Below are 22922 nucleotides of genomic sequence, written 5' to 3' on the forward strand. Positions count from 1 at the left end.
AGACTCCATCAGTCCTTTCTCTGGAAGTGGATAGCATTTTCCATCATGAGTTGGGAATTGTCTTGACTCATTTGTATTATCAGAATAGCTAAGTCACGCACAGTGGATCCTTGTACCACGATAGTCTTACTCTCTTGATTTTTTGTCAAATTGATTTTTTGAACCTAAGTGTAAGACTTTGCATTGATTTCTGTCCTATTTCATCTTCTTCAACCTATGCCAATGTTCTGGTCTGTCGAGATTTTTCTGAACCTTGATTGTTATTCATCATGTTAACCACCCCTTTTAGCTTTGTGTCACCTGCAAATTGGCTACATTTGGTGGCACATGCCACTTTGGCTACCACTTGGTGGCATTGCCATCTTGGCTACACTTGATAGCATATGCCATCTCTGCTTTCATCTAAACCACTGGTAAACATGTGAAACAGCACATGGAAGTTTATTTTTCTCACAATATCCCTATGGTTAAGTAATTTCATTCCATTTTAACAAAGAAGGAAACCAAGGCTCAGACATGCAGCCACAGTGCAAGAGCTAAGATTCATCCAACTCCAAATTCAAAGTTGTTATCTCAAGGCCTTGAGTGACTAGAGATAAAGCATTTTCCAGTGGCCAAGATGAACCCCAAACAGGAAGCCCCCCCCTTTTTTGCTAAAGGGCAGACACTAGACTCACCACAGAATGAGATGATATGGCTGCTGTCTTCATGAACAAACTTCCGGGTAACAGCCTCTTCCATGATCTGTTTTACCTGTAGGACAAAGGAAAAAGAGGGAAAAACAAGAATTTATTAATTGCCTACTGTGTGTCAGGTAGCATGCTAAGTGCTTTACAAATATCTCATTTCACCCTCAGAATAGTCCTGAGAGGGAGATACTATTATGATCCCATTTTACAGTTGAGGAAACTAAGGTAGACAGGGTCACTTGTCTAGAATCACACAGCCAATAAGGGTCTGAGTCTGGATTTGAACTCAGGTCTTCCTGACTCCAAGCCCAGTGCTCTGATCACTGTACCACCTGACTCCTTCAAAGGAATACTGAGTAGGAAGTCAAAAAACTCATCCACAGGGAGATGTCCTTCCTGAAAATCAGAATTAAGCTTCTAACATTCTGCTGAGAATAAAAATGCTTCACTTCTCCCAATAGTCTTGTGGAAAGTGGGCCAGGAAAGGGAATAGGATGGTCCCCTATGGGTTACCCTGGACTCCCAGGAAAGTCTCACCACTGACAATTATCTGGGATTTAAAGTTAAATCCATTATCCCATTTGATCCTCACAGCAAATCTATGAGGTAGGGATGACAGTTATTAACTTCATTCTACAAATGAGGAAATTGAGGCAGACAGAGGTAAAAGACTTGTCCAGGGTAATACAGCTAATAAATGCCAGAGGTAAGATTCCTGGTTCCAAGTCCAATACTCTATGAATCCAGTCGTGGGAGGAGAGATTTAGAGTCAAAAGACCAGGGTTCAAATCCTCCTGCTGTCCCTTAGTATCAGTGAGATCTCAGGTTAAAGACCATGTGTTTGTTTGGCGGGTTCACTTTATCTCTCCAGGCCTCAGTATCCTTATCTGAAAAATGACAGGATTGGTTTCCATGGCCTCTGAGGTCCCTTCCAAGCTTCTGACCTATGATCACTCGTTAGGAAGCACCTGAGCCAGGCTTTCCAGAACATACAATCGAAATACAAGATTTGGACAAGGTAGTGATCAGGGTCATGTTGACCCTGAAGACTAAAATGAATGAGAATTCAAACAACTGCCATTTTTCCAGCTCTTGAAGACTTGCAGAACAGTCTCCTCACAGCCACCATTGTGAGGCAAGAGAGGAGAGTCATATTCTCCCCATTTTAAAGATGAAAAAGCTGAAGTTCAGATGGGGAGATATGATGGGGAGCAGGGGATAAACTTAGAAGACCTGGGTCCAAATTCTACCTCAGACATTCGGTATGACTGGGCACTTCCTTCTCCTCTCTGGGCCTCAGTTTCCTCATCTGTAAAATGGAGAGGTTGGAGCTAAATGCCCTCTGATGTCCCTTTCCCCCCTAGAACTGAGACTCCACTATGTGTTGCTGGGCAAGCCCCTTTACTTCTCTTGGCCTCAGTTTCCTCATCTGTAAAATGGGGAGGTTAGAGCCAAATGCTCTCTTCCCCCCCTAGACTTAAGACTTTACTATGTGTTATTGGGCAAGTCCGTTTACTTCTCTGGGCCTCAGTTTTCTTATCTGAAAAGAGGAGATTGGCTACATTGACCTCTATGTCTTCTTTTAACTCTAAGATCCTGTATTCAGAGTCACACAGGAGTGTCAGGTGGGATTTCAGCCCTGGCCTCCTGGCTTCAAGGACTGTCTGCACCATACCATTGTTTTCCAAGACCCCTTCACCATGGGATTCTGAGAAGGAAAGACCAGAGTCTTAGGGACTTGGACTAATGGTGGGACCATGACCAACCATCTGGATGGGTTGGAAGATGGAATTCATCCCTCTGTCTCTATGATAAGCATTTGGGGGCTGGACTTCAATACAACACAACACAACACCACACAACACAACATTCTGTTCCTTCCCCAAGTCTCTAATTTGACTTGTCCAAGGTTACATCAGTTAAACTTCCAACCTTTCCTCTTCTTCATGGGCATTTGCCCCTTGACGTGATTATAACCCAACTACAACCTGGGCACTTGTGCCAGTAGCTACCCAAGTAAAACTCCCCTCCTCCTGTACCTGCTTCTGGATCATCTCAGGGCTGCAGAAGGCAGGTTTTCCCCTCTACCCCACCCCCCACCCCCATCCTCCTTTCAGTGAGGAGGATCTGTGGGCTCAGAGCTCTGGTGAGTAAGAGCCCACCTCCTCCCTTTTCATTTTTGGTGGGATAGAGTGAGTCATACAAAATGTAGATACATGGATGGGATGGGCTGTGAAATGTATCATAGATCTCATGATGCTATGTTTCCATAGGAGCCTGGGGGACAGAACATTGGGTCTTAACTTGGATCTCAAATCCCAAGACCTCACATAAAAAATGTTCTCCCAAGCTTCAGTCATCTAGGAATGGCCAGTGAGCCTGTAAACACACACACACACACACACACACACACACACACACACACACTTATTGTACCATACCCAGTTATAGAACTGATCAGAAACCTAAAGGATTCAGAAAATGTTTTCCACATCCCTTCCCCAGAATAACAGTAATAACCACTACATTTCTATAACTCTTTAAAGCTAACCATGCATTTTTTTCATAGCAACTCTTTGAGAAGTAGGCAGTAAAAATTTACTAACTTCATTTTGTTTTACAGCTAAGAAAATGAGGCTCAGGGAGGTCATTTCATATGAACTAAGATTCATTCATTCAACGATTCACTTATTCATTTGACAAGCATCTACTAAGTTTCTGTGATATTTCAGGCTCTATGCTAGGCAATGCAGATAGAAAGATAAAAACAAAACAGATCCTGCCCTCAGGAAGCTTATATTCTATTGAGGTTGGGGTGGGAGGAAACATGTATCCTGAAATGAAATTCAAAATAGATAAAAAGTAATTTCCAGTGGGGGAAGCATTAGCAACTGGGGTATCACAATATGTTTCATGTAGTAGATGACATCTGAGCTGAGCTTTGAAAGAAGCGAAGGATTCTAAGAGGCAGAGGTGGAGAGGGAGAACACTTCAGGTGTGGGGTATTGTTGATGCAAAGGCTTGGAGATGGGAGATGTCATGGCATGTATAAAGAATTGCAAGTAGGTCAATTTAGCTGGGACTTCTATTATGTGTAAAGGAAATAATGGGAAATAAGCCTGGAGGGATCAGCTGGAGCAAGATTATAAAGGCTTCAGAATAATAACAATAATAATAGCATTTATTTAGTACCTACTATATGCCAGGCATCTGGCTAAGCACTTTACAAACATTATCTCATTTGATCCTCACAACTCTGTGAGGTAGGTGCTATTATTATCTTCATTTTACAGTTGAGGAAACAGAGGCAAACAAGGTCACACAGCTACTAAGTGTCTGAGGTCAAATTTGAACTCGGGTCTTCTTGTCTCTAGGTCCAGCACTCTATCCACTGTTCTACTTAGGGGCCTCAAAGCCAAATGAGAGATGTGCACTTTATTCTAGTGGCAAGAAAGAGGTGTTAGAGTTTACTGAGCAGAAAAATGACAATCCAACCTGGGTTCTAGGAATATCATTTTGGTGGCCATGTGGAACATAGACTGGATAGGGAGAGAGAATGGATGCAGATAAAAAAAATAAAGAGGGGATTGCAATGGACCAGGTGACAGGTGATCAGGTCTGACCAAGGGGTGAGGGTAGCTGTCTGAGGCAAGAGAAGGGGACAGATGTGACATACTATGAAAGCAAGTCAACTGTTTATGCATGATGGACAAGGGCAAAGGGAGTCATGAGGTTGATTTCAAGGTTGTGAATGACTGGAAGAATGGAACTGCCCTTGTCAGATTAAGGGAAGTTTGGGGGGGGGGGGGTTGAGGGAAAGATGATGAGTTGTGTTTTGGACATGCTGAGTTTGAGGCATCTATGGGATATGCACTTGGAGTTTCCAACAGGCAGCTGGTGTTGCAAGAGAAGAAATCAGGGAGAGACTGGGGCTGGACATTCAGATCTGGGAGTTATCTGTATAGAGTCTATGACAGCATCCATGAGACCTGATGAGATTGTTACTACTACTACTACGATTGCTACTGCTACTACTACTACTACTGTTGCTACTACTACTACTATTGCTACTACTACTACTACTACTACTACTACCACCAGCACCACCACCACTACTATCTCTTCTACTTTTTCATCTTCTTTGTTTTCTTCTCCTCCTCCTCCTCCTCCTCTTCTTCTTCATCTTCTTACTCTTCTTCATCATCTTCTTCCTCTTCTTCTCCTCTTCCTCTTCTTCATCTTCTTCCTCTTGTTCATCATGTTCTTTTTCATCTTCATCTTCTTCCTCTTCATCTTCCTTTTCTTCCTCTTCATCTTCTTTTCTCCTTCTCCACCTCCTTCTTCTCTTTCTCCTTTTTGTCCTCCTCCTCCTCTTTTTCTTCTTCATCTTCTTCCCCTTCTTCTTCATAATCTTTTCCTCTTCCTCTTCTTTTTCTTCTTCTTCTTTTCCTCTTCCTCTTCTTCTCTTCCTCCTCTTTCTTCTTCTCCTCCTCTTTGTTCTACTACTACTACTGCTTCTACTACTATTACTGCTGCTGATGTTGCAGAAGCTACAGTACTTCTACTACTTCTCTTGCTGCTTCTACTACTACTACTACTATTGCTACTGCTGATTCTACTTCTACCACTATTACTGCTGCTGTTTCTACTTCTTCTACTACTACTACTTCTACTGCTGATACTACTTCTACTACTATTACTGCTGCTGCTTCTACTTCTTCTACTACTACTACTTCTACTACTATTACTGTTGCTGCTGCTGCTGCTGCTGCTTCTACTTCTACTACCATTGCTACTGGCTAATTATCTCATTTGATCCTCACAACAACCCTGGAATGTAGGTGCTATTATTATCCTCCTTTTATAGATTAGTAAACTGAAGCAAACAGCAATGACATAACTTGTCCAGGGTCACACAGGTAAGTGTCTGAGGTTGAATTTGAGCTCAGTTCTTACTGATTCCAAGCCCAATGAAAAGGATACAGAGAGGACAGGTCCCAGGACAAAGTCATAGGGAGCACTCATGCATAGGGTATGGGACATGGATTATTATGGAAGCAAAGTACCACAATGGATAGCCCCTTGAGTCTGGAGACAGAAAGATGAGTTCAAATCTGTCCTTAGACACTTAATACCTGTGTGACCCTGTCAAATCTGGCACTTGGAGTCAGATCTTCTGATTTTAAGACTAGTGTTCTTGACAGTTTACCACACAGTAGATGAGAGAGAGGTGGAGACAGAGATAAAGACATATACAGAGAGACAGAATCATATACAGAGAAAGGAGAGAGAGACAGAGACAGAGAGAGACAGACAGAGAGAGAGACAGAGAGAGAAACAGACAGAGAGAGAGAAAGGGAAGGGAGGTAGTATTTAGGGTGAGTAGTGGCAGGGATGGAAAGACACAAAAGCATGTGATTTTCAGCCAACAGTATTTTGTTTGCCACTGAGACTCCCAATGGGGCTGCTCCATTTCCAACAACACAGTTCTCCCTACACCATATAGGCTCCTTTCCAAACTAGAGCCAGGGAACCCCAGAACTCCCTCCCTGTTCTCAGTGTTGCTGTCATTTGGTCATTTCAGTCACGTCTGACTCTCCATGACCCCATTTGGAATTTTTTTGGCAAAGATACTGGAGTGGTTTGCCATTTCCTTCTTCAGCTTATTTTATGGAGAAGTAAACTGAAGTAAACAGGGATAAGTGATTTGCCCAGGGTCACACAGCTAGTACATGTCTGAGGCCACATTTGAACTCAGGAAGATGAGTCTTCCTGACCTCAGGCTCACGGCTCTGTGCACTATGGCTCCACCTATGCTCAAAGAGGCACCATCTATACAACGTGGCCTAAGCTACTGTCCACAAGATAAGAAGAATAGCAAATATGATCTCATTTAACCTTCACAACGATCCTGGGGTCAGGTGCTACTAATGTCTCCATTTTATAGGTGAGGAAACTGAGGCAGACAGTGATGAAGTGAATCTTCTCTGGGCTTTAGTTTCCACATCTGGGCTGAACTAGAGCACTTCTCAGGTTCCTTCCAGATGCAGATCCAGGCTCCTAAGATCCTTTGAAAAGCAATTTAAACCAGACCAACGGGCATTTCTTCAGCCTCCACTATGGACAAGATGCCCTGCCTGAGCCTCTCTGTAAATTTATAGCCCATCAGTCAATATTTCTGAGGTATTCCTTTCAGGAGGTTGAGCTAGAGTGTCAGAAGGGCCACCAACTTCGCTGGTAAGAGCAGGTGGCTACCTCTGGACAGCTGGAGATGTGCACACATGGGAGTGGCCCCAGGGAAGCCAGCTGACTCTAGCCCGGGCACCCAGCCAGCCCAAGCTGCCCTTCGGGCCAAGCTCCCAGAGGCCCAGGACCTCACTAGCCTTGCCCTTTCCCAGGCACCCTCTCCTCTCCTTCCCGAGAGCGTGTGAGAGGAGCCGGGTGTTTACGGGTAATCCAATTAACCAGGAATCTAGCAGGAAGTGGTTTGTCAGAGGCCCTAGATGTTCCTTCCTGAATGAAGCTGGAGAGTGTAAGGGGGGAGAGGGAGTAGGGAGCCCTGAGAGGAGAGAAACAGAAGGAGTCATGTCAGACAGCAGGTCCCTGGGGAGAGGATGGGGGTAGGCTTGGGCTTCCACAGAAGGGTCTAGAGGAGCAAGACTTTAGAGCAAAGAATGCCAGGCTCAGGGCTGGGGGTGGGGCCTTAGAAGAGGGGATGTCGGAGCTGGGAGGGGCCTCAGAACAATGGATATTAGAACCGGTAAGGAAATTAGAACATAGTGTTGGAGCCAAGAATTTTTTAACACCAACTTTGGAGCCAATCAGCTGATAAACGCCCCCTTCATTCACTGTCCAGTCGCCAATGATAAGTTCTCTTCCCTTCTACCTAAAACCCAGTGTGTGGGGAGGGGAGGGTGGAGGAGGTCCATGCTGATCCCACAATACTGTTAGGTAGGCTTAGAGGCCAACATCAAATCAGCTCCACCACAGGCTAGACTCAGTCTACATACAAGCTGCTAACTACTTCCTGTCTCCCTCCTGCCCTCAGATGAGCAGTGGCACTCAAGACTTGACCAAATCAGCCCCCCTCAAGCCCTTGACCCCCCCCCCCACCCAGAGAGGCAGCCATCTGCCCTCCCCCCTCAGGAGGAGATCTGAAGTAGGTCACTCCACAGGCCATCTGGCCACCTCCTCCACACTGGGAAATGGACTCCATCTGTTGTTCCCACAAAGGAAAATGGTGACCTTCAAGGAGACGCATCCTAGTATTTCTCCAAAGGAGAGATTTATGAGGAATCAGGAGACCTGGGGGGAGTCCCAACTCTGTCCCTCAGTGACATACAAAGTGAATCTGAAAAAGTTAATTCTCAGCTCTGGGACTCAGTTTCTCCACCTGCAAAAAGATGGGTTTGAGCTAAATGAATGTGAAATTCTCACCCAGCTTTGATATTCTGTCTTCTAAGGTTCCATCCATCTCTGCCATTTCATGTTCTAGGCTTCCTCCCAGTTCTGATAGTCTGTGTTCTAAACTCCCTATTATTCTTTGCTCAAAGAATTCTAGATTCTAGATTGTCATGGCCAGAACATATGATGAATTTCTGGACTCATGTTCTGCTCATTGTTCATCTGCTGACTTGCTGTATAACCTTGAATGATTCACTCTGAACCTCCACCCCCTCACCACCCCTGAACCATCTGTAAAACGACAAACTTTCCCATTCCTCTTCTCCTAAGACAGTGAAGAGGCTACTGAGACTGCCTGAGATATTGTATTATTAAAATTGTACTGTATTCCTTATAATAAATAGCCTGCCCAGGTTAGATGGATTTTGCTAACCTCTTATGTAGAACTGAGGCACAGAGGGGTCAAACAACTTTCATAAGGACAACCAAAACATTAGGATCATTACCAAAAAAAATGAACCCATGTCCTTGCATGCCTGGCCTGACCCCATCCCTCTGTCAGGCCAGTAAAGTGCCAAGGCCTCATCAGGTTCAAGGACACCTGCTTCTGAAAAGTATTTCTCTGACTTGAACCCAGACAGGAATGACTCACAAGCCTCTTTTGGGAAGCTCTACCAGTGCAAGTCTGTCTCCATGGCAAAGTTCCACTGCCACCCCCCACAGCTTCAGTCCCTCCCTTTGTTTCGAATGTAATTCAATGGGAGTCACTGAGGGGTTAGATGGCAGACAGAAGGGAGTCAGGAGGGGGAAAGAGGAGGGAGGAAGAGAGAGAGGAAACAGGTTTCTGGGCAGAAATCAAACTTGGGATAAAAATTCACAGGAGAGTAAGGTTTCTACAAAGCCCAAGAGCAGGGTGAGGAGAACCCTAATTCAACTGCTCTCCAGGTCAATTGTGGGAGAGCAGAATTACCTTCTTTTAAAGAGCACTTGTAGGCACATACAGGACTGTCTCTTTATCCTGTCCCATGGTAAAGACCCTCAATCAGCCAGACCCTGATTCTCCCCAGAAGTTATTGAATTTGGGATCAGCCTTGCCTGGCAATGGTTAACAACACCATGTCATACGGGTTCTGATGCCTAAACTCAACTCACTGGGTGACCCCACAGAATAGTTAACATTTATATAATCACTTTAAGGTTTGCAAAATGCCTTACAAATATGTCATTTGATACTCAAAGCTCTAGCAGGGAAGTGTTGTTATTATCCACATTTTATAGATAAGGAAACTGAGGCAGATAGCAATTAGGGGACTGCCTAGGGTCACATAGCAGTCATTGTCCGAGGGCACATTGAACTCAAGGATTCCTGACTCCAGGTCCAGAAAGCTTTCCACTGTACCACAGAGCTGCCTGAAAGAACCATGTTACTTTAGATTTCAGTCGCCTAGTATCAAAGGACAGAGCTGGACTCGAGAGCCTTCTAGGATTCCTTGATATTAGTCCAAGTGTCTCATCTGACATTAGAAAACTAAAACCCAGAGAGGTGATATGATTTCCCTAAGGTCATAAACATAAAAATCAACTGAATAATCGTTAAGGTTCCTTCAGGCTCCAAAATCCTCTGTCTAAGGTCCCTGCCAGATTTAGCATTCTCTGTCCCAAGCTTATTTCAAGCTTTGACATTATGTTAAGGCCTATCCGGCATGATCATCTAGGTTATAAGCTCCACCTCAGCCCAGCTGACATTCTCTGTTCTAAGTTTCTCTGAGCTCCAACATTCTGTGTTCCAAGCCCCTTTGAGCTCTGGCACTCTGTGTTTTAAGCCCCTCTGAGCTCTGGCATTCTCTGTCCTAAGGTCCCTTCCAGGAGACAGGGCTCAAGAGAAGATACATTTCAAGTATCTTGAGTGTTTGAGAGAGGACAGGATAAAGGCATTGAGACAACAGATTTTGCCTCCCTCCCAGCAGTTAGTGAAAGACCAAGAAAAGGGAAGATAGTACAGATAAAAAACATGACCTGTTTCATCATTTGCCCTAGCACTGCTCCACAGAAAAATGCTGAGCCTGATCCCTAAGAAGTCTCCATGTCAGCTGAGGGCTGCAATGGCCAGAGAAATCAGGAAATTTCCCAGGCAGGAAGGAGAAGGAAGGAGGAACTGGGTTGCTTGCTGTGGGAGCTGTCCGATCAGCACTTACCTGCTCCCTGGCCCAGTCGGAAGGGTGGCTAAGGCCAGAAGTCCCAGTTGATTCACAGGGGGACAAACCCAGAAGAGGGGAAGAGGAAGTATGGTGCCTGGATTTGGGTGGCCCAGAAAGATAGTACTTTTCCCCCTTGGTGAATGGTTCTAAACAAAGCCTGAATGACCCCTTGTGATGTATGTTGTAGAGGGGATTTTACTTTAGTTCCAGTTTAGACTATATGAGCCCCTGAGGTCTCTTCCAACCCTGACATTCTTTGATTCTGGGACAGGAGAGACCTGAGTTAGCATTCCACCTCTGACGCTTATTAGCTAAGCCTCAGTTTCCTCATCTATAAAAACGAGACAAGAGCACCTGCTGCACCACTACATCTCAGGGCCCTTCTGGGCCTCAAATGACATAATGTATATTGTGTACTTTGTAAACCTAATGCATTATATAAATGTCATCAAGGAAGAGGAGGTGATGGGAGGTGGCAGTCAGGATTGGTAGAAAGTACATTGGAACTGGATTAAGAGGACTTGAGTTCGAATCTCTACCTGCCACTTTTGTGATCCTGGGTAAAGCATGTGCCCTCAGGGACCTCAGTTTCCTTTTCTGTAAGAAAGCTCCAACTCAATGGCCTCCAAGGTCCCTTCCAGCTTTAGCTCTGTGATTCTTGATGATGATGGAGAGAAGAGTCTCCGCAGCCAAACCATACCAGGTAACAAGCTCCCAAAATATACATTTTTATCCAGCCCATGGCTTGCAGCTAAGGCTAATCAAAAGAAGCAAAGAATGGCTGGGCATCACAAACCTAGTGACAGGGTTTCTCCTACTCCTTGATGGCTCAGAGACTCAGAGTTGTCCCCATGATCAAGGCCCCAATCAGACCAAAGTTACCTTGTGTTGCTAAGGAGCAGACTGAGAAGGTTCCTGCTCCCATATCTCTGGCTTATGGGTCCATGAAAGTAAGAGCATCATAAAGTGATAAATGGAGGGAAGAAGAGCCAGGTGGTGAAAGGATAAGAAACTACATGATCAGAAACAAGATGATAATGAGGATCAAGGGGAAAGAGATGGAATGAGTCTGACTGGACCAATTGGCCAATATCGGAGAGCAGAGGGAGTTGACATTAAATAGGTAAGATAGGACCAGCTCAGAGTTGGCAGGGACATCAACAGTCATCTAATCCATTATTCCTGAATAGGAAACACCATCATTGGTTCAGAGATTTAAAGCTTGAAGCTGCTGACTTCAACTTCCTCATTTCACAGATGAGGAAACTGAGGCACAGAGAGGTCATATGGCTTGCTCAGGATCATGCAAATAGGGAGTGTCTAAGGCAGTATTCCAACTCAGGCAAATGATCATTCATGATTTACTTGCACACCTCCCACCAAGTCAAATTAACCACCCACAGAGGCAGTACATTCCACTTGTAGACAGCTTTGGATTGTTAAAAAGTCTTTCCCAACATCAAGTCTAAACCTGCTTCTTCCCTCTGCAGATCCCAGTTCTGCATTCAAGAACCAAGCAGAACAAGGCTAAACCCTCTTGAATGGGACAGCCCACCAAAATCTTAAAGATGGCTACCACATCCTCTTGGAGTCTTCTGTTATCCAGGTTAAACACCTTGAATTCCCAGGGAGCCAAATGGCCAAGTTGAACAGAGTAGGGATTTTAAAAACTATCTATTTTAGAGTTAGGAGGGGACCTCAAAGGTCATCTAGTCATTCTTAAAGACATGGAAACTAAGGTCTAGGAAGTTAAGTCACTTACTTAAGGACATCTAAGAAGTATCAGTGGTAATATTTAAGTCCAGGTCCCCTTACTCCAGTCAGTTGGTACCACATGGTACCATACTGGAGTTGCTCCACAAATAAAACCTAGGTATTTATCATGGCTGACAGGGGTCAACTATTGCCTCTATGTGCCAGTCATCTCCCACCTCCATGCATTTGCACAAGCTGTACCCCATGCCTGAAATATAAGACCTCTTCATCTTCACTCCACAAATTCTTTATCTTGCTGCAAAGCTCATCTCAGTAGGCAACATGATATGGTGGATACAGATCTGAACTTGGAGTTGGAGTCTGGGGTCCTAATCCCATCATTTCTACTGTGTGATCCTGGGAAGCCTCTCAGAACCTTCTGCGTTTCCTCATGAGTAAAATGGTAGAAACAATCCTTGTCCCACCCCACTGCATCACTACAAGGAAGATACCAGGCAAACCTTGCAGGCCTATGGAAATCTGACTTCTTATTACCTTTCCACACATCTCCCCCTCTCCTCCCCCACTGTTAATATTCTCTCCCTCTTCTGACAGTCCTAAGACACTCTGTCCAATCTCTCCTTTGCCACTTTGCTTCATTAATTATACTTACTGGCAAACATGTTGTACTTTCCTGTAGAATACAAGTCCTCTAAGGTTCCTTCTAACTCTAGCTCTGATTCTGTGATTCCAAGAATCATACCAAAAATGAGTTATGCACTGAGTTGGGCACTGGTTCTAGAATCAAAAAATCTTGGTTCAAATTCTGACTCTGATATTTTCTGTCTCTGTGACCTTGGGCAAGTCACTTAACCTCATTGAGTCTCCTATGTAAAATGAGGTTGAACTGACTTGTCTCTGGGGTCTCTTTCAGGTCAAAATCTATAGTCCAATGGCTTTGGTCAAGTCACTTCAGCTCTTTGGTTCTCAGTTTCTCTCTCTGTAAAATAAGAGAGTTGGACTACATAGCCTCTGAGATCCTTCCCAGATCTATATCTATGGTTCTAGCACTCTGAGCAAGTAATTTTGCTTTTCTGTGTGTCATAAACCAAAAGGAGTGGGTTAGATGGTGGGAACTCTGATCCTAAGTGTCAGAGGCAGGACTGAAACCCAGTCCCTTAATACATGTTTTTAGAACTGTCTTGAGGCAGATCTTTGGAGCCCTGGTCTCCTTTGGCTCACTCATCTTTGCTATCTTTCCATTTCTTTCCCCCAAGCTGTGATTGTCCTTAGAATTAGGGAGATCAAGAAGAGCTTCGTGATTAATGACTTTCCCAGGGAACCAGCCACCTCCCCCACTCTTCTGTAGTGGCTTCCTGAGAGAACCTCATCTCTCCAGTTCAGGAGACAGGTTGCTGCCTGGAACACTAACGTGTCTGTTCTTTCAAGACTCTAGGGCCATCAGCCAGGGGTTACCACTGCTTCCTCCCAGACTCAGCCCTAATCTTCTCACAGGGAAGCTCTCCAGAGAAGGTTCTCTCTACCTGCTTCAAACTGCTTCCCCTTCTTTCCCTCTCTCGCCTCCCTCCCCATAGGGATAAATGAATCACCTCCTTCTAGTTCAACAAAGCATCCAGCTGACAGGGGTGGAGGGGATGGGGGGATGGGGAGATGGAGGATAAGAAAATAAGAGACAAAGATAGAACAACAGAGCTGGAGAGGAGAAAGTCAGAGAGACAGTCAGAGCAGAGAAAGACAGAGACAGAGAGCCAGCTGATCGACTCTCACCAAACCTTGCCCCCATCTCCATTATTGTCAGAATGACCTTCCTGGGAGGCCAACACCTTAAGATCTGTGCTGCTGCTGGTCAGAGAGGGTAAGGGGACTACGGAGAAGAAAGAAAGATGCTCATCCAAGCCAAGGCAAGAGGTGCAAGGGAACCAGAACAGCCTCTGGTCTCTCCCCACTCCAGTCCACCTTTCATTCAGTCACCAAAATGATTTTCCTAAAGCTCAGATCTGGTCTTGTCACACTCCCCTACTCAATAAACTCCAATAGTTCCCTATTGATTTCAGGAACAAGTACAAAACCCTCTATCATTCAAAGCCCCCCTCATAATCTAGATCTCTCCTACCTTTCCAGTTTTCTTACATATTACTCCCCCTGACACAGATTCCTCAACCCAGTGACACTGGTCTCCTGACTGTTCTACAAACAAAACTCTATTACTTGGCTCTGGCCATTTTCTCTGGCTGTCCTCCATGCTTAGAACTCTCTCCCTCATTTCCATCTGCTGACTTTCCTGGCTTTCCCTCTGCTCTGTCTGTGTCCTGTCTCTGTCTCTCTTCTCTATCTTTGTCTCTCTGTTCTGTCTGTATCTCTGTCTTTGTCTTTATCTCTCTCTCTCTGCTCAGTCTTTGTCTCTGTCTCTCTTTTATGTCTCTCTGTTTTGTGTCTTTGTCTCCTTTCTGTCTCTGTCTTTATCTCTCTGTCTCTGTCTCTCTAAGGGTTTTAGTAGTGTTAGATGTAAAGTGGGAATAATAACACCCCTAGAATTCCCCTCTCTGGTTGCTATGAGAGTCAAATGCAATGACTTAAAACAAAACACTGGCTGTAAATCTTAGAGTGTTACATAAATGTCAGCTATTATTATTATGATCATCACTATTACTCAGTGAATATTCAATAAATTGAACTGACTTGACTCAGTATATCTTCTGCCCAACAGTATTTACTTGCATCCTCACCATGTGGAGGAGTGGGGTAGGTGGAAGGTGGAGAGCAAACCAGGCCACTCTCTTCTCTCCCAGTCTTCGAGCATAGCTCTCCTGAAGTTAATGAAAGGCTGGCCACCCCCATGTCAGGAGAGGAAATTAAAACAGGATGATTAATATAGGGAACAGGTGAGTCTGATGCAGCAGAGAGGCCTCTTCAAAACACTGGGATGTGGGTGGGTTAGTAAGGATATGAGATTACCTCTGTGCATGCTGCCTGAACAGGTCCTGGATCAGGAGGCAGGGGATTTGGGCTCAAATCCTGTCTGCGCCACTTACTAGCTATGTGACCTGGGTAAGTAACCTTCCCTTTCTGAGTCTCAGTTCCCTCCACTGTAAAATGAAGGGATAGGATCAAAGGATCTTTAAGGTCCCTCAGTTATATGAGCCTGTGAAATTTTTCCTATAATAGGAGCTTCCTTGAAAAATGAAAGAAACAGAATACGCACATGTAAGGGAGAAATTCAACCGGCAGAAATGTCATAAAACAATCTCAATGCTTCTTCATCATTTTTCTCTAGGGGCCTTTCATGGTAAAAAGATTTTAAGTCAGAAAGTCAAATCTGTAAAAGAGTCATTCCCCAAATGATAAATGATCAAAAGATATGAACAGTTTTCAGATGAAGTAATTAAAGTTATCTGTAGCTGTATGGGGAAAAAATGCTCTAATTCATTATTGATAAGAGAAATGTGAATTAAAGCAATTCTGAGGCACTTCCTCATACGTTTTAGATTGGTTAATAGGACAGAAAAGGAAAGTGACAAATGATGGAGGGGTTGTGGGGAAAATAAGACATTAATGCACTGTTGGTCTTTTGAACTGATTCAATCATTCTGCAGAACAATTTAGAACTATGCCCAAAGGGCTGTAAAACCACATATACCCTCGGACCTAGCAATACCACTACTAGGTCTATATCCCAAAAGAGATGAAAAACAAAAAGGAAAAGGACCTATCTGCACAAAAATATTTATAGCGGTTCTATTACCATGGCAGAGAATTGGAAATTGAGGAGATGCCCATCAACTGGAGAATGGCTGAACAAATTGTGGTATGTGATTATGATGGAATACTATTGTGCTATAAGAAATGATGACCAGGATCCTCTCAGAAAAACCTGGAAAGACTTACATGAGCTGATGCAAAGTGAAATGTACTGTGTACAAAGCAGTAGTAATACTGGAAGATGATCAGCTGTGAATGACTTAGCTATTCTCAGCAATACAATGATACAAGACAACTCTGAAGGACTAATTGACGAAAAATGCTATCCATTCCCAGAGAAGGGACTGATGGTGATAATACAGATTGAAGCATACTCTTTTTAACTTTACTTTTCTTAAAGTTTTTTTTTTGGGGGGGGGAGTCTATATTTTCTTTCACAACATGACTAATATGAAAATGTGTTTGCATAACTCCACATATATAACCCATATGAATTTGCTTGACTTCTCAATGAGGGGGAGGGAGAGAATTTAGAACTCAAAGTGGTTTTTTTTTAACTGTTATTTTGCTGCTTTTCTCTCTAACTGGTTTTACCCTCCACCACTGCTTACTGCTTCATGAGACAGTGCTGCTGAGAATTGTCCATCAGATTTTTTTGAAAATTAAAAAAAAAAAAAAACTTGGTCTCCCAATCTTGAAATGTGAGGGCTTCTCATAAGTCTAATTCCATAAATGATTAGGACAGAAGCTTTGACCTGGTTCATTTCTGACTTGGGCCAGTGTTACCTTCCTTAATTAATTAATTTATTTTTAGTCTTCAACATTCATTTTGACAAGATTTTGAGCTCCAAATTTTTACCCCATCTCTCCCCTCCCCCCATCCCAAGATGGCATATGTTGATTACCCCTTCCCCCAATCTGCCCTCCCTTCCATCACTCCCCCTTCTCTTATCCCCTTCCCTTCTATTTTCTTGGGCAAGATAGATTTCTACCCCATTGCTTGTATACGTTATTTCCATGTAAAAACAATTTCTAACACTCGTTTTTAAAACTTAAAGTAACTGGGGAAAAATAAAATACTGAATAAATTTCTTTAAAGAGAAAAAAAGATACATTCATATTCTGACCCAGATACTTCCTCAAGAAGAATAACTTAATTTTTTTTCTCCATCTGCAAAATGGGGATAATAATGAGGCAACTGGTGACAGTGGATAGAGTGCTGGGTCTGGAGTCAGAAAGATCTGAGTTCAAATCCAACCTCAGATACATCCTAGCTGTATGACCTTAAGCCACTTCACCTCTGTTTGCCTCATTTAACCTGTCTGCCTCAGTTTTGTCATCTGTAATGGGGATAATAACAGCACCGACCTCCCAGGGTTGTGATGATTAAGTGAGATAATAATAGTAAAATGGTTGAGCACACTGCCTGGCCCATAGTAGACATTATATAAATGTTATTGTTGGTATGATTAACCTCACAAAATTGTAATAAGATAACATACGTGAAGCATGTTGCAAGCCTCAAAGTATTACGTCAGTGGGAACTATAGAACCCCTCTCTTCTCTCTTTCCACGCTGCCATCACCCTCGTTCCTCATCACTTCTTGCCTGGACTATGGTAACAGTCTCCCTTTTATATTTTTAATTGATATATTTGATCTTAATATCATTACATTAAAAAATATTTTCTTCCCTCCTCTCCCATTCAAAAAGCCCTTCCTTATATCAGAAAATAAATCAATTCAGCAAAACCAATCACCATAATAACTGTCTGAGAGTGGATGCAGTATTCCATACCCATAAATAACTCCCCCTCTGCAAAGGGTCCATTTGATCAACTCTTTCAGGGCCAAGCTTGGTCCCATAATAACTTGGTCAGATCATGATATCTCAACTCCCATTTTGTCCTATTTCCAAATCACCCTTCAACATAGCTGCTAATATAGCCTTCCTTAGGACCAAGTCTTCCCATGTCAATGTCTTCCCCTAGGGAGCCCAGGGGATGGCATTTAAAGACCTCCCCGACCTACTTCCCATCAGCCTTCCCAGCTTTATTTCATACAACTGCTCTCATACTCTTTAAGCCCCAGATAAACTGCCTAACTAGTCAGTCTCTGAACTCAACATGTCATCTCCCGACTCCATGCATTTGCTTCATTCCTGAAATACTTTCTCGCTTCAGAATACTATTCTCACTTCAGATTTCAGCCGTTTCTTTGTGAAGATTTACTCAATCCCCTGGTCGGTAGAGCTCTTTCTTTGGTTTTCTTTTTGGTATCACCAGTGACTAGCACCCATTCTCTGTGCTGCAGTGGATAGAGCATTAAGTTGGGAGTCACTGAACCTGAGTTTGATTTCCTGCTCTATCACTTAATATCATGTGACCTTGGTTAAGTCACATAATCACCCTGGACCTCAGTTTCCTCCTCTGTACAATGCAGTGGTTGGGCTAGATGGACTTCTGTTCCTTCCAACTCTGTATTTATGATCCAACGGGTGTTTGTTAGTTATTAAATGCCTACTCTATCAACAAAGGTTTATTAAGTGCCTACTGTGCCAGGAATTGTGCTAATCCCTAGAGGTACAAAGAAAGGCAAGAAGCAGTCCCTCAAGAACTTAATGAGGGAGACCACATGCAAACAACGATGTACCAAAAATAGAATGAAATGGAGATAAGAGCACATTTCGGGTTAGCATTAAGGGCCTTCTCAGAAGAGATGGGATTTTCGCTGAGACTTGTTGGGTGTCTTGATTAGCTATCCACTTCCCTTCTCAGTCTTTAGATTTTAGAGATGCTGGGTGAGAACAGTTCAGTTTGCTGGTTTGAAGTCACTGGATCCACATTCTCATGTATTCAGGAAATATAACTGGGTGGTGCAGCAGATAGAACTTAGAGAGCTGGAGTCAGGAAGACGAGTTCAAATCTGGCCTCAGACACTTACCTATCTGCCTCAGTTTCCCTATCTGCAAAATGGGGATGATAATACCACCTACCTCCCAAGGGTATTGTGAGAATCAGATGAGATGTAAAGTCTTTTACAAGCCTTAAAACACTTTATAAATCCTAGCTATTTGTGCTATTATTTTTCTGTTCAGTCAAGTCTTGCTTTCAACAATATTTACTTAAGACCTTAAGGTCTTTGCAATCCTTTTCTCAAAACAACCCTATTATAATGGTAGGAAGTGCAAACAATGTTATTCCCATTTTGCTGATGAAGAAACTAAGGTTCTACCAGGCTAATAGCCATGAAGCCGGGCTTAGGTCACACAGCTAAAAAGTTTCTTAGGTAGGATTCAAATCCAGATCTCTTGACTCTAAGTCTGGCATCCTATCTTCTACGTCATGTTATTCAATGCTAGTGCCTTTTCCCTATTGATTAACTCTGATCTAGCCCATCTGTATCTCATTGGTCCCCATTACAGTGACCTCTCTGAGGGCAAGAACTGTCATACCTTTCTTTGTAACTCCAACACTTAATTAATATAGTGTAGCCTGGCACGTTCTTGTTATTCACTCGTTTTTTTCCACTCCTGTCCGAATCTTTGTGACCCCATTTGGGGTGTTCTTAGCAAAGGTATTGGAGTAGTTATTGGAGTAGTTTGCCATTTCCTTCCCCAGCTCATTTTAGAGATGAGGAAACTGAGGCAAACAGGATTAAATAACTTGCCCAGCATCACTGTAAGTAGTAAATAGCCTGGCACTTAGTAGGCACTTAATGCTTTTGGCTTGTTGACTGACTGGCTCTATCTTTTACTTACTGCGAAACTGTAAGCCACTTCAGGATATGCTTACAAAATTGACTTCCTCCCCCCAGAAGGAGCTGAAGGGAAGTCCTTTGGCATCAAACCTCAGAGAAGATGTGCACCAGAAAAACTTCAGGCTTGGAAAGAAAACTCAGTTCTGCATAGGTCGATGCCTTGGATGTGTCTGAAAGATGATTCTGTCCTTCCTCAATAGAGAATAGATGGCAGGGAAGAAAAGGAAATGATCCCTAGGGCAGGACGAGGAAGCTAGACACAGGTCCAATTCTTTCAGATCTTCCAGATTATTTATTGGGAGGTGAAGACATGTACGCAGATAAATTGAATGCATACGCAAGGTAAAAATGAGGTAACATTAACAGTTGGTAGGAAAGGGGAGAGGAGATCAGAAAAGACTCTGTCAAATGTAAGTATTCACCCTTTGCTGACCCTTGAAGAAACCTAGAGAAACCAGAGTAGAGATGGGTAGGGATGGCATTCCAGGCATGCCTTCCTCCCTTGTCAACACAGAGTGGAGTTTATCAATGACAAATTGTGGGGTGTGGCAGACTGTTTCAGAAGGGCACAAAGTTCCTGGTAATTCACCTCCCTAAGGGAAAGGATAAGGAGATGAGAGGGTTGGACACAAGAGTCACCCTCCCAATCAACTTGGGAAGTTTTTCTTCTTTTCTACCCTCTACTGAACACTTTAGTGGCCCCAGCTTCAAGCTGAATTATAATAGAATTTAAGAGGCACCAAGCATGGCCTCTGTCCAAAAACCATCTCCTCTACCCCAATCTATCACAGTGCCCAAAATTCTACCATGATGGACTCAACTGTCTGGGATTTGAAGACCTTGGTCTTCTAGGCTTTCCTCATGAAATGCAAGTACTCTGTGCAGTTTATCCCTTAGTTGAGATGAAAACTTGGCATAGTGGGAGGGTCATAAATCCACTTATTTGGAGAAAAAAAATCCAGATTCAAATCTCAGCTCTGCTCCTTACTACTTAAGTGACCTTGAACAAGCTGTTTTTCCTCCATGGGCCTCAGTTTCCTCATTTGTGATATGAAGGACAGCAGATATTCTCTGGGGTCCCTTCTAGCCCTAGAACTATGGTCCTTCAGTTTCCTCTTCTGTAAAATGGAGGGATCAGAGTAGATGAGCTCTGAGGTCCCTTCCAGCTTTAGACCTCCGATCCTATAATCTGTAAAATGATGGGGTAGATTAGATTTGGTTCTTCACCTTCTTTGTGTCATGGACCCCTTTGGTAGTCTGGTGAAGGCTTCTCAGAATAATGTTGTTAAATGCATAAAATAAAATACACAGGATCATAAAGAAAACAAAAAAATGAAATATAGCTATCCATGGCTAATATGGTTTTACATGACTTCATATGTATAATGGGAACTATATTTCTCACCTTCTTAATGAGTGAAGAAGGGTAGAGGGAAGGAAAGAACTTAAGACTGAAAATTAAAAGAAAAAGAAAAATTGTTATTAAAAATTTTTAAAATAAATTCATTGATCTCTGGTTAAGAACCCTTTGGGTGCTCTCTGAGGTTCCCCTTCCTTCTAGCTCTAAATTCTCGGTTTTCTATGACAGCCAGCTGAGAGAACACAAGCCTTGGCCTCTGAGGTTGAGGTAGGGGAGAGAATGAAGGGTCCTGCAAAGAAGGAGAGAATGAGGAAGGGCTAAAGAAAGTTCCCACTTTGTCTCTTTGCCAAGGGCAAGCCACAGCAGTCAGCTTCCTCTCTGGATCCCCCTCCAGCAGAGACCTGTCATGCCACCAAGCAGGGGAGGCAGCCACGGAGTTGATGACTATGTCCAGCCTCCACACTACTCAACACCACTGAATAAATAGCCTTCTTGATAGTCACCCACCCTGGAAGCCAGACAAAGATGGTTCTCTAGCCACCAAGTGCCAACCACACCATCCCTCCTGGGTACCTTGTCCCAGAATGCCTAGAGGTGCAAATCCCTTCCCCAATTCCTTCAAAGTCTTACCTGTCTCCCTCAAGCCATCTCTCCCTCTCCCTCCCTCCCTCTCTCTCTCTCTCTCTCTCTCTCTCTCTCTCTCTCTCACACACACACACACACACACACACACACACACACACACACACACACGCCCACACTCATCGCTCCCTGTACTCACCATTCACACAAAGTGAGAAACATCCTCAGAAGGAGCCTCAAGAAGTCATCTTCTGGAGATGACTCATTTGAGAGAGGTAAAGTGACTCACAGAACTTGGAGGTGGAAGGAACCCGAGCAGCCATCTGGTCCAACCAAGACTTTCCTCCTCTACAACAGGCTTGACAAGTATCCAACCCATCTCTGCTGGCAGACCTCCAATAAAGAGGAATGCCTCATATTCATAGCAGGAAGGGACCTTGGAAGCTAAGCACACTGGCCTCCTTTAACAGATGAGGAAACTGAAAAATCATCAAGGTTAAATGACTTACCCAAGGTCACACAGGTAGGAAATGGTAGAGCTAGGATTTAAATCCAGGTCCTGTGACTCTAAATCCAGCAAATCATTCCAGTGTGGTTGAAAGCTTTTCTCCTGATACAAGTCCAGATTCACAACTTTGTAGATTCTGCCCTAAGCTCTAGTCTCTGGACCCAGGTCCAAAGAAGAGAATTATAATCCCTCCTCCACAGGACTGCCCTTCAAATATTAGAAAATAGCTTTCCTGTTCCTCTCCAGTGTGTAGTTATAAGAAAGATGCCAGAGGCACAGAGAGAGTAAGTGAACAGACCAGAGTCACACAGACAGCATGGAAGGGAGAGAGGGAGGGATAAAGGGAGGGAGGGAGGGAGGGAGGAAGGAAGGGAGGAAATGAGAAAAGGAGGGAGGGTAGGAAGGAAGGGAGGGAAGGAGGGAAAAAAGAAAGGAAGGAAGGAAGAAAAAAAAAGACAGAAAGAAAGGAAAGAAAGAATTTAAGAACCCTCTATGTGCCAGGAACTGGACTAAGTACTTTAAAATTAGTCAATCCTCATAACAACCCTGAAAGTTAGGTGCTAATATTATCCCCATTTTATAGGTGAGGAAACTGAGGTAAACATTGATAACGTGGTCATCTAGCCTGAGGCACGTATAAAGCCACACCACCTCTCCTCCCTCATTTTAAAGTTGAGGAAACTAAGTGTCAGAGAGGGGCAGTCATCTTGGTTAAATCCTAATAGGAGATTAGGTGATACAATGGACAGAGCATTGAGTCTAGAGTCAGGAAGACCTGAGTTCGAATCCAGTCTCAGACAAATATCAGTTGAGTCTGAGAGTAGTTAAGTGACTTGACCAGGGTCATACAGCTATTAAAGTGTCTAAGGCAAGATTCCAACAGTTCTTCCTGGAAAACAACAATGAGGGCAAAGACAAGAACACTTACGACTATGAGGATGATGATAATGATAGTATTTACACAGCACCTACTATGTGCTCTGTACTGCGCTAAGTGCTTTACAAAT

At 43.6% G+C, this 22922-nt stretch overlaps 1 protein-coding gene across 3 annotated transcripts in view; it reads right to left on the reverse strand.

Annotated features, from left to right (window-relative positions):
- The window catches only part of LOC140499120 (small G protein signaling modulator 1), a 112452-nt gene that overhangs the window by 63032 nt on the left and 26498 nt on the right, over positions 1 to 22922 (reverse strand). For 2 of the 3 annotated variants that reach the window (XM_072600137.1, XM_072600135.1), the window contains exon 3: positions 678 to 753. In XM_072600137.1, coding sequence (XP_072456238.1) covers positions 678 to 753 — 76 coding nt within the window. Of the gene's footprint in view, positions 1 to 677; positions 754 to 8126; positions 8304 to 22922 lie in introns of those variants that run through there. The other variant, XM_072600136.1, reaches the window with a different exon arrangement.

This window comes from Notamacropus eugenii, chromosome 4 (genome assembly GCF_028372415.1).
Source record: "Notamacropus eugenii isolate mMacEug1 chromosome 4, mMacEug1.pri_v2, whole genome shotgun sequence".
Lineage (NCBI taxonomy): Eukaryota > Metazoa > Chordata > Mammalia > Diprotodontia > Macropodidae > Notamacropus > Notamacropus eugenii.